The sequence below is a fragment of the Eublepharis macularius genome, chromosome 13 (assembly GCF_028583425.1).
Source record: "Eublepharis macularius isolate TG4126 chromosome 13, MPM_Emac_v1.0, whole genome shotgun sequence".
Classification (NCBI taxonomy): domain Eukaryota; kingdom Metazoa; phylum Chordata; class Lepidosauria; order Squamata; family Eublepharidae; genus Eublepharis; species Eublepharis macularius.
The window spans coordinates 64,509,665-64,521,887 of record NC_072802.1 but is presented as its reverse complement, the minus strand read 5'-3'; the positions used below and the strand labels follow the sequence as shown (position 1 = coordinate 64,521,887).

At 43.4% G+C, this 12,223-nt stretch overlaps 1 protein-coding gene across 1 annotated transcript in view; it reads left to right on the top strand.

The window, feature by feature from the left end:
• Nucleotides 1-12,223, top strand: part of ADGRD1 (adhesion G protein-coupled receptor D1) — a 328,223-nt gene that overhangs the window by 28,009 nt on the left and 287,991 nt on the right. The window contains exon 6 of the mRNA XM_054996571.1: nucleotides 8,365-8,541. Coding sequence (XP_054852546.1) covers nucleotides 8,365-8,541 — 177 coding nt within the window. The remainder of the gene's footprint in view (nucleotides 1-8,364; nucleotides 8,542-12,223) is intronic.

The window sequence follows — 12,223 nt, the reverse complement described above, 5'->3', positions numbered from 1 at the left end:
CCTTGTGTGGGGCATAATGGGAGAGGCAGTCCCATAGGTATGGAGGTGACTGCATACTTATGGCACTACTACATACCTATGGCACTACAAGTGAATGATTACAATTGCACCATACTTAGCGACGTTTCTTTTTTTTTCCATTTAGGATATTTCTATGCCACCACTTCCAAGTCCTGCTCAAGGTGGCTTATAATTAAAAATATCTCAATGTAAAAACAAGCTGTTAAAAACAAGTCACTGAACATAAGTGCATAAATGCTGCTGTAGCATAATGGTGAAGTGGTTGGGCTGCAAAACCACTGGCTTTGTTCACTGCTCTGAGTAGGCACTAATCTGTCTAGGAGAGTGGTATGTAAGCACACTGTTATTGTTATTATACCCAGGCAAGAACAGGCCTCGCAGTTCAAGCAGCAGTTTTGCTGAGGCTGGGCTGCCAATCAGCATTCAGCTAGTTTGACTCCCACAATTGTCTTGAGCTCTGCAGGTGGCCTTGGGAATCCACTGAATCACAGTCCAGCTCCAAGAATAATAATAACACTGACCTAGTGCACGGCTTTGAGTAGGGCACTGATCTATCTAGAAGAGCAGTATATAAGCCCAGTTATTTTAGCACAGTGAGTGGGCTGCAAATCAGCATTGCTGGTTCGACTCCCATGACTGCCCTGAGTTCAGCAGGTGGCCTTGGGGAAGCCACTCCTCTCTGCCATGGCTCCCCAGGTGGATTGTGGGGATAAGAACAACACTCATTTTGTTCACTGCTCTGAGTGGGGCACTAATCTGTCTAGGTGTAATAATAATAACAACATTCGATTTATATACCGCCCTTCAGGACAACTTAATGCCCACTCAGAGCAGTTTACAAAGTGTGTTATTATTATCCCCACAACAAAACAGGGAGGTGGGTGGGGCTGAGAGAGCTCCTAGAAGCTGTGACTGATTCAAGGTCACCCAGCTGGCTTCAAGCAGAGGAGTAGGGAATCAAACTTGGCTTTCCAGATTAGAGTCCTTCTGCTCTTAAGTGACTGACCCAAGGTCACCCAGCTGGCTTCAAGTGGAGGAGTGGGGAATCAAACTCAGTTCTCCAGATTAGAGTCCCATGCTCCTAACCACTACACCAAACTCCTAACCACTACATCAAACCGGCTATATGTGCAGTTGTTATTATTCAGAGCTGCTGTAGCCTAGTGGTTAAGAGGCTGGGCTGTGATTCAGCACTCTGCTGGTTCAAATCCCATTACTGCCCTGAGCTCAGCAGGTGGCCTTGGGGAAGCTGCTCCTCTCAACCCCAGCTGTAGTGTGGGGTTGATAATAACAGTGACTGTTCACTGCTCTGAGTGGGATACGGATCGGTCTAGAAGAGAGGTATATAAGTGCTATTATTATTATTATTATTATTATTTGAATTTCACATAACACAATAAGTAAAGATCACATGTTATCATTGATTGGCCTTGCTGAGCTGATACAAGTTTCCACCAGAGACCTAAGTATCACTCAGGTATCAATGTAATATGTACGCTGTTCCAAGTAATGCCATCTTTTGTAGTTCTGTAGGTGTTATATCAGAAAGCTGCAGCTTTTCCATATAAGTTGCGAAGTTTTTCAAAATAGTTCCCAGTGCCCTGATGACAATGGGGACTACTGTTGTATTCTTCATCCATAGTTGGGTGGTTTCTATTCTAAAAATATTTAATCATTTTTTCTTACTCTTTTTCTTTGACTCTGGCATCCCCCGTAATTGCAGTGTCAACTATCCAAACTTTTCAATTTTCCATAACTGTTATGCCAGGTGTATTGTGTACAAGGTGTTGATCAGTTTGTATTCTAAAATTATTATTATTATTATAATAAAAACTGTCATACAAAGCAGACTATTAAAAAGCTGGTGAGGAAAACCCCCTAATTAAAATCCTAGCTTAAAAGATGTATTTTGACCTTGAGCCTCAAGGTACCAGGTGAGCTTCAAGAGAGAAGGCATTGCAGTAGTGAGGCACCAGCACAGAAAATGCCCCTTCCTAGTCATCACCATCCCCTTGTGTCTGAAGGCAGGGGCACAAAGGGCAGGGCTTGAGATACACATCTTGGAGATGTTGGGATTAGAGATGGGCACGAACCGGAAAAAAAACGAACCATGTGGTTTGTGGTTCATCAAATTTCACGAACCACGAACTTTCACGAACCTGCCCTTGGTTTGCGAACCGGTTTGTTTGGTTTGTGAAAATGTCACATCCGGGTCAGAAAACCATCACTTCCGGGCCAGAAGAAGGTCACTTCCAGGTCAGCAGAAGGTCTGCAGGAAGTCCATCCCCTGTTGCCTAGGAAACTGATTGATTGGCACCAGGCTGTCTGCAGTTATGAACCAAAAAATGAACCAAACGAACCAGCCTAAAGTTCGTGGCAGTTCATCAGAAATGGGATCTGACGAACTGTGGTCCGCGAACCACGAACCGGCCTGGTTTGTGCTTAATTTTGGTTCGTATTTCGGTTCGTGCCCATCTCTAGTTGGAATCCTGTCCAAGATAGCAGGACACTGATTTCTAATGTGAAATGGCAGGTGATGTAAATCTGACCTGCAACTGTGGAAAGGACTCAATATAGATTGTGGAAAAAGAGGCAGAGAAGGTGGGTTTTAACTGCCCTCCATGTTGTTTCCCCAGTTGATCATGGTCCCCCAGGCTGCTTTTTACCTCAGTGGGGAGGGGGGAAAGACAGATATCTCTTTTCTTTTATAGGGCTACAGGCACCCTGAAGAAATCATTTTCAGTCAAGGAAACTGTGCATGTAGCATTTAGATAAATACCCCCTTCCTAAATGCCATGGCCCCAATCCATTTCAGGTCGCCTGAAGCCACTTTGCAGGTAAGTTACATGTCAGGGGATCTGGCCTGGGAACCCCTCTACATCATGTGTAGCTCGGGTCTGTGGAACAGAATAGCCCAGGAGAATACAGAAATGGGACATCTCTGGTTTTTACTGTAGTTATTGTATTGTATATAGCCAATGAGCTGGAGTGCAGGGAGAAGAGTTGTCCCCACTTCCCCATTTTCCTAAAATGGGGACCCCATATCCTGATCTGGGCAGACTCGAGGAGATTTTTCATCCTCTGCCGCAACAATATTTTTGTTGTGTGCACCATTTCTTGTGTATATATTTTGCTTCTTTCCCACCCTGTTGGGGAAATAAAACTTACCCGTTTGCAACATTAGTTCTGCAATGGTGATGGTAATATAAGTCTGGGAATAAATTTTTTACGACCAGCTTTCCCTGGGCTTGCAAACGAAAATATTAAGATCACAAAACACTGAAATGCACAGTGGGTAAAAATACTAAAGAAAAGGTGGTAGAGGGAAGGAACATTGTTCCTTGTTATTCCTAAATTTTGCATTACGGCATTCCGTGGTGTCATAAGAAATGAAATAAATAATTAAAGTCTTCTGTGAATCCAAAGCAGCCTCCCGGGGAAAAGGAGCAGTATGCCACATCTCTGCATACTTCATTGGTGTGGCCAAACCTCTTTACAATTAGCATTACCTTTGCTTGGCAGAGCCAGAATGGTGTAGTGGATAAATGCGAGGAGCAGAGAGACCTGGGCTTAGGTTCCCATTGTGCCCTGAGTCTTATAGGTGACCGTGGATCAGTCACCATCTCTCCACCTAACCGGGGATGTTATGAGGCTAAAGGGGGAACAGAGGACTATGTCCTTTACTGAGTTATTTTGAGGAATAAAAGTATCCCACCCTTCTTCCAAGGAGCTGACATAGAGGCCCCCTTATCCTTTATTGTTCTGGCAACAGTAGATTAGAACTCAGGTCTCACAGGTCAAAATTCAAGACAGTAGCCGCTATGCTATGCACAGGATATGGCTAGGGATAGCTAATTCCTCTGTATCTTTTTACTTTCGATCAATACTGATGTAGAGATGCTGCAGAATTAACTGCCTTCAAAGGAGGCTGTCTGTTATCTCTCTCTAAGTGTTGCTGCTCTGGACTTCTCCTTCCAACCAGCCTCCCTTGGGTGGATGGAGTGTCTAATTCGGCCAGGTATCTTTATCAGGTGTGATTCGGTCAGAGCAAAGCCCTAACGTTCTTCATTGTTTACAGCAAGGGTTGGCAACCTTGCTTTGTGCGTACAGCAGTGATCAGGGCTTTTTTTCTGGGAAAAGAGGTGGTGGAACTCAGTGGGTTGCCCTCGGAGAAAATGGTCGCATGGCTGGTGGCCCCGCCCCCTGATCTCCAGGCAGAGGGGAGTTTAGATTGCCCAACGCGTCGCTCAGTTGGGGTGTCCTACCAACTGGCTACCAACAACAACCAACAACTTGGGGTGTCCTTTCCTTGGCCTCCATGCCCTGCTTGTAGTCGTTATTGGGTATCTTTGAGCCTAATCGCAGCCCATTGCAGGGGCAGTGGAGGAGCAGAATAATTTAAAAAGCACAAATAAATATGATTGTCCACTTTGTAATACAGGCTGTTGGACAAGATGTACCATTGGTCTGATCCAGTACAACTGCTGTTGTGTACTTATGGTGAAGTTTGTGCGTGTGCATGTGGAAAATAATGGAATTATTGCATTAGAATTCTGTATTCATGCATGTGCATTTTCTTACCCATGCACGAAAGTTTTAAAAGTAATCTCCCAAGAGATAGAGAACATGGACTATCCCTGATAAATATGGGCAGTCAAAAGGCATAGAAAGCCGCCGTAATAAATTGAGAATGGCCTTAATCCAAAAAAGATTCATTTGAGCAAAGCTTCGGCTCTTCGAAGGTTTGCCCATCTGTGTTGTATGTAAACAAGGGGGAAAAAATCAAGGGGAGAATTTGGCTGCCCTAAGCCTGTGGTCGGATGAAGGCCAGCCGGAGGATCTGAAGCGCCGCGGCCGTAGTTAGGCCTGGCTGCTCTCATTTCCAAGCGCAACAGTGTACTTTCCTCCACCAACAATAACACAGATCTCAGCAGGCCTAAAATAATAGCAAACAATGCTGGAAAAACCACAACTTTCCCTTTTGCAGAAAGAACTGATGCAGAATAAATAAAAGATCAATCAACAGATGTGTCATTGTGTTGACCGAAAGCCAGGGCTCTCCACCCATCTCTAGGGGGCTCCTGGGGAAGGGAACTCCAAACCTCAGCTAATCTGATCCCCAGCATGGAAGTAAGGCTTTTGGCATACAAAATATAACTCCCAGCTATTCACAGGGATGTAGATAGAATTAGGAACTCTACAAACTATAACCAAGCTGATTTTATTTATGTAGGTCGTGCCTATCCCTCCCTCAACAATGCTGCTTCCCAAACTAATTTAGGAATACAAGTATGGAAATCTTATCTCTGTGCAGGGGATTAGATTAGATGAGCTGTGGAAGAGGGGTGTGTGCTTCGGGTTTCTGATTCGGGTTATTAACCCAAATTGGGCCGATTCATGTAGATTCGTAATTTCCGAATCGGCCCCAGCATTACTGAGCTGATTCAGAAATACCGAAGTAAAGCTTTCTGGAAGCTTTGGAGCATTCAGGAAGTTTTGGGCAGCAGCCACAGCACTTTCTTGCTGCTTGCAAATGACAAGAAAAGTGCTGCTTTGAGCTTCCCGCACTGCCACCTTTTTTACCTGATGGGGAGGAGGGAACCCCTTCTCCCCCCTCCATCTGGTGAAAAAAGCAGCGGAGCAGGAAGCCAGTTGAAAGCAACACTTTTCTTGCTGCTTGCAAGAAACCCAAAGTGGGAAACCTGAATCTTTTTTTGGTGCACACCTCTGCTGTGGAATTCCTTTCCTTTCTGCCTTCTCTAGGATGGATCGCTGTCCTTGCCTCAGACACAGCACTGTTGTATAATGGTTAGAGTGCTGGACTAGGCTGGGAGAGACCCAGGTAAAAATCTCCCCTCAGACATGAACTTCACCAGATGATCCCTTTCTTAGCCTTGTCTACTTCATATTGTTATGAAGATAAAATGGAGGATGGGAGAACCAAGTGCATCACCCCCAGTTGTGTGGAGAAAGAACAGGGTAAAGTGTAATAAGAAAGTTTTAACAGTAAAAAAACAACAAAAACTCTTAAAACTATACTAATTTCACACTGTGTGAGCCACCTTGGGACTCAGTGAGAAAGGCAGACTGTAAATAACATAAATAAATATATGCCCATATATGGACTCCCAATATTTGTTTAAATAGCCTGCTCCTTAATGACTTTTTAAAAATTATTGATTTTATGTTTTTTTGACTTTTAATGTATTTTTGAATGTTGTTAGCCGCCCTGAGCCCATCTGTGGAGAGGGCGGGGTATAAATCAAATCAAATCAATCAATCAATAAAATATAATAAATGAATAAATATGTTAAAAAAACCAATACAATTAACTGTTCAAACCATCAGCAGTAAAACAAACAGCAGAATGTAATCCAAGAGCTATAGCAGCAAAATCAATATTATAAAAAGCAGCAGCATAAGAAGGGGAAAAGTTAATCCAAAACTGAAAAAAACGTGTCTTTGTATGGCACAAAATGGTCTGTTGTCAGGCATAGGGATGTCCTTGTTACTGCTTACTGGACAGTTTCATAAGCTTATGAGTAACATAGAACTTTTCTTCTACTATATGATTGTTGTGATTTTGAATGGTTGTGTAGACAAAAGATAGATTTGGATGCCAACCTGATGCTTTTGTGCTAACCTTCAAAATTACCATACGTGAGCTTCCACGGACTTCATCAGAGGCTAAGGATGCCAACCTCCTGGTGGGGCCTAGAGATCTCCCTGAATTACAACTGGTCTCCATTCTACAGAGATCAGTTCCCTTGGAGGAAATTGCAGGTTCAGAGGGTGGAATGTAGGGCATTAAACCTTGCTGGGGTTCCTCTTCTCCCCAAACCCCGCCTTCCCTAGGCTCCACCCCCAAATCTCCAGGAATTTCCCGGCCTGAAATTAGCAATCCTATCGGGCTCTAATCTGCAAAGCCTATGTCATAATAAATAAATTAGGCTTTAAGGTGTCACTGGACTCTTTTGTTGTCCCTGTTGTAGCAAATTAACATGTCTGACCTTCCTGAAGTTTATTTGCTTAATTCTGTCTCTCCCCCCCCCCCCCCGCCGCGTTCTTTTTCCCCCTCCTAAAGATTTTAGGAATAGGATAAAAACCATAACAAAAAATGCATTCCAGAACAAAGTACGCACTTCCAAACTTGCTATCCATCGCTCAAGTTTCTGCACAAGTTATGCATGCACCTGGTTGTGTAAAATGAATAGAAAAGATTTTCTGGGTGGAGTTGCTTTGTCTGATGCAAAGGCCTTTCTACAGGCCATGTGGTGGAAGAGAAAAGCGATCATGGGCACACCGGGTTTGTGAGCAGCCGTATGTAGACTTGGAGGGTGTGCTCTCTGGCTCCAAATCCATGAAATCAGGAGAGCTGGGAGCCTGAAATTAGCAAGCAGAAGTTAGTGTCCTGTTGGCCCTTCAGGAAGGTCATGCTCCTAATATTTATAGAAGGTTGGGCCAATTCAGAATTTTTTTTAAATTCCTGCCAATTTCAGGGGCTGATGTTGCATGCCCTTTTTGCGGGTTTGGTGTAGTGGGTAAGAGCACGGGACTCTAATCTGGAGAACTGGGTTTGATTCCTCACTCCTCCACTTGAAGTCAGCTGGTTGACTTTGGATCAGTCACTTAAGAGCAGCAGGACTCTAATCTGGAGAGCCAGGTTTGATTCCCCACTCCTCCACTTGAAGCCAGCTGGGTGACCTTGGATCAGTCACTTAAGAGCAGCAGGACTCTAATCTGGAGAGCCAGGTTTGATTCCCCACTCCTCCACTTGAAGCCAGCTGGGTGACCTTGGATCAGTTACTTTAGAGCAGCAGGACTCTAATCTGGAGAACTGGGTTTGATTCCCCACTCCTCCACTTGAAGCCAGTTGGGTGACCTTGGGTCAGTCACAGCTCTCTCAGCCCCACCCACTTCACAGGGTGATTGTCATGAGGATAATAACAACACACTTTGTAACCACTCTGAGTGTGGCCATAAGTTGTCCTGAAAGGCGGTATATAAATAGAATGTTGTTATTATTATTGTTGTTGTTATTATTATATTTGAGCACCTATGAAAACCAGCTTTGAAAAACAACTTAATGTACTTTGGATGCCGCTATTTTCGTTTCTGCTGCTTTGCTGTTTTATAAATTGTAGCCTTTTATCATTTATAATAAAATGTATGCTAAGATACTTTGAATAAGAGAGAAAGTATAACAAATGAATAAGTGGAAGAGAGTCTCACGCTTAACAGCTGCAGTAATGGGATATAGGCAAGTGAGCAAAGAGTTTAAATTCCCCATCCATCTTCACACAGTCAACCTCCCTTCCATCTTCTCTCCCTTGCCTCTGTTAGGTGTCACGTTCTCTTTTTTCTGGAAGACAAAGGGGCAGCAGGCTGATTCTCCCCCAGCATATGGTGATCAGGTCCTTTCCAATGGGTTCAAGATCTCCTTCAGTGAAGGCAAAGGATCTGTGGAACTGTACAACCATCAACATTCATGGAAGTGGGAGGCAAGTTTCATCCCATCAGGTAAATCCAGGTTTTCCAAATGGTTTGTTTCTTGAAGACGAACAGGGATGATGGATGCAGCAAACTTATTTGTTATTAAATAGGGCTACTGTTCAACTAAGAATTGATCGTGCACGTTTTAGTCGATTAAATCTGATTCCAACAGAAAGCGACAAACTAAATCAAATCAAACTAACTAAATCAAATCAAGAAGATTCCTTCATAAGTCAAAAACTCTTATTCATAAGGCAATTTTAGTAAAGTGGTATGTGTATAACGTGTTGATTACATATAGTAGGCAAAGCATCAAACAATAATCCAAACTCTGAAACAGCCAAAGTTAAAGTGCCAAGTGCTGTAAACAGATAAAATATTTTTAAAGTGCTAGTGCCAATACTTTAACAACTGTTATATATATAATACAGTACCACAAATATGATAAATATAGATATATCTCTCCAGATATATAAGGTCCAAGCAATATATCCAGAAATATTTCAAAAAGTATCAAGTTCCATCAGAAGAAAATTCCTTTTAAATTCATTTTGTACTTACGACTACAAAAATCAACAGTTTTTTTACAGAGTCAATTAGCATCCGTCCTCCATTTTGAATGAATTCTAACAGGTACCGGAGGTCTCCATTTTAAAGATAGATAAGCTGTTCCAAGCCAAACAGGGAGCCCCGAACTGGGAGATTTAAGTCCAGTAGCACCTTAAGGACCAACTAAATTTCCAGCTTTCGAAAGTCAGAGCTCCCTTTGTCTGATACAAGGAGAGGATTCAGAGACAAAGCATTGTCTACTTTTATAGTAAATTAGAAACCCCTTATTAAATTATAGTAAATTGGAAACCCCTTATTTACTTTCTGCGTGAGACAAGAAAAAATGAACTGATGATTTGTGGATTCGATTTCTAAGAGGATAAAACTGGGGGGAAGGGGGGCATTATTGAAATGTAAATTTTGGAGGTATCAAACCTACATGTATAATGTTTGTAAAGATATGATAGGTATTGTAGAGAAAAATGGAAAATGACTTCTTATATATGTATTATTTTTCTTTGGTTTTTTCTTTAATTTTTTGTTCTCTTCTTTTTCTCTCCTTTATTTCTTCTTTTCCTTCTCTTTTCTCTTTCCTTTTTGTTGGAATTTTAAACTTATCAATAAAATAAAATGTATTCATGAAAAAAAAAGATACAAGGAAAGGAGAAAGCTCATACCTTGGAAATCTAGCTGGTCTTTAAGGTGCTACTGGACCCGAATCTTGCTTTTCTACTACAGACCAACCCACCCAAACTGGGAGGAAACTCCAGCTTAATGAGTCAAGGGCTTGAGAAATCAGGAGCCCCCTGACTAGGGTTGCCAGGACCCCTCAACCTCCCAGCGGGCGGATAGGGGCCTGGCACTTACCTTGGGGGAGAGGGGGGTGCGCGCTTCAGGAGTGATGTCATTGTGCAGTCCCTGGGAGCGCGCCCACGCTCCGCAGGGGCTCAAAACAGGCCCGATCTGTGCTGAAACGGGCTTGTTTTGAGGTGCTGCGGAGCACAGGAGCGCTCCTGCGCTTTGCAGCACCTCAAAACGGGCCTGATCCGCAGCAAAATGGGCCCGAAATGAGCCCGATTTCATCCAAAATGGGTCCGTTTCGAAGCGCTGCAGAACGCAGCAGCGCTCCCATGCTCTGCAGTGGCCCTGATCCGGGCCAAAATGGGCCCGATCCCGGCGGCTGCTGTGCATGGGAGTGTACACAATCACGGGGGAGCGCGCACGGAAGGTGTACTCCCCCCGCAGGTTAGATAAGTGGGGGTGGGGTGTGGGATCCCCCAACTCCACCATGGGTCTGGCATCCCTACCCCTGACTGAATTTGTCCACCTATAGACCTTCCATATTCACTCCTAGTCCCCTATATAGCCGTAGAATAACTGGTTTTCCTGTTGGGTGGTAAATTTTCTTAGTTTGTGCATTTTTTGCTAGATGATGCTTACTGTAATGACTTTATATGAACGATATAGCTAGAGCCTACTGATATATGGTTTGCTTGAAGCTCCATGTTTTATAGCTCTACCTGTGACTTCTGAGATTTTACCTGGCACTGACTTTCAACTAACTTTCAGCCAGAGGGGCTAGCAACATGAGGTTTTTTTTTTAAAAAAAATTAAATCTAAATTCTTTGGAAGAACCCATTATTACATGTTGTAATTTTTCTAGCACTGAACAATCCTGGCTGTGAATAACAGGAACCCTCTTACAAGGGCATGAGATACAAAGCTGCCTTATGCCAGGTCAGACCATTGGCCCATCTGGCTCAGTACTTCCATTCTCAACGGCATCTCTCCAAGATCAGTCAAGAGAATCTCATATCTGCTGCCTATTTAGTTGGAAAGGCCAGGGATTAAACTTCAAGGGACCACATACCTGCAAAGTGTGCGCTCTGCCACTGAGCTATGGCCAGGTTGCAGAACTGCCAGCTCTAAATCCTGGCTCAATGAATACCAGGGCTCTTCTGGAGTCAGCTGCGGCATCTGTTTACAGTGCCATGGCTTAAATTTGGGTGGTGCAAAGTAGAAAATGGGTGCTTGAACAGGTGCAGAGTACATTTCCATCAGCACTGAATATATATGTCCTTGCACATCAGGAAACAGAGGGAAGAGCGGAAGGTGATGTTTGGAAACAAGCTTGAGCAACTCTCTTGTTTGAAATTAAACATTTCTTTTGGGCAATGTGCTGATAATTTTGGTGCACTTTAGGGCTGGTTTGTGCAAGCAGTAAAAGGAGGCATTGGAGTTTTGAGGTGGTAAAACATTGTACTCCGCTGACCACAGACGGAGGATCATGTTTATGAATGGTACTCTATGCAGCTCTCCGCAAGAAGAAAAATTAATGCAATAGGGATTTGGGCTGGGCCAGACTCTTTCCAACTTGATGTGATTTTTTTTTTGCTTGCAGGAAGGTTTTTACGTGTGGGAGGTTCCAAATCCGTATACCCTAGTATATCTTATTCTACAATCTTAGGCTTCTGTTACATCATTTTACCAAACCTTAGTTTTCATTTAACATATATTAAAATCAATTTTTATGCTAAGTGATTGAAGGCGTGGTAAAATATGGATCTCCTCCTATCCATGAGGATAGTTTAAGCGTGTGACCGTGTTGGTCTGCGGTAGAACAGCAGGATTTGTTTCTAGAGATCAACCAGAATTTCAGGGTATGAGCTTTCAAGAGTCAGAGCTCCCATCTTCAGGCACAAGTAGGGAATGGAAATTCCTGAGTAGAGATGGGCACGAACTGGGAAAATTCTGAACCGTGCAGTTTGTGGTTCATTATGTTTCACGAACCATGAACTTCCACAAACTCGCCCCGGTTCGTGAACGAGTTTGTTCGGTTTGTGAAAACGTCACTTCTGGGTCAGCAGAAGGTCTGCAGAGAGCCCCCCCCCGTTGCTAGGAAACTGATTGATCAGCACCAGGCTGTCTGCAGTGACAAACTGAAATTTGAACCAAACGAACTGGGCTAAAATTCGTCATGGTTTGTGAGAAATTAGCTCCTGCGAACTGCTGGTTTATGAACCATAAACTGGCCCAGTTTGTGACGAACTTGGTTCGTATTTCAGTTCTTGCCTTCTTCTATTCAGGAGCCTTTATATCCCAGCCAAAGGTGGGTGGGCAACCCAACTTTGGCTAGGATATAAAGGTTCAGGGATCTCCA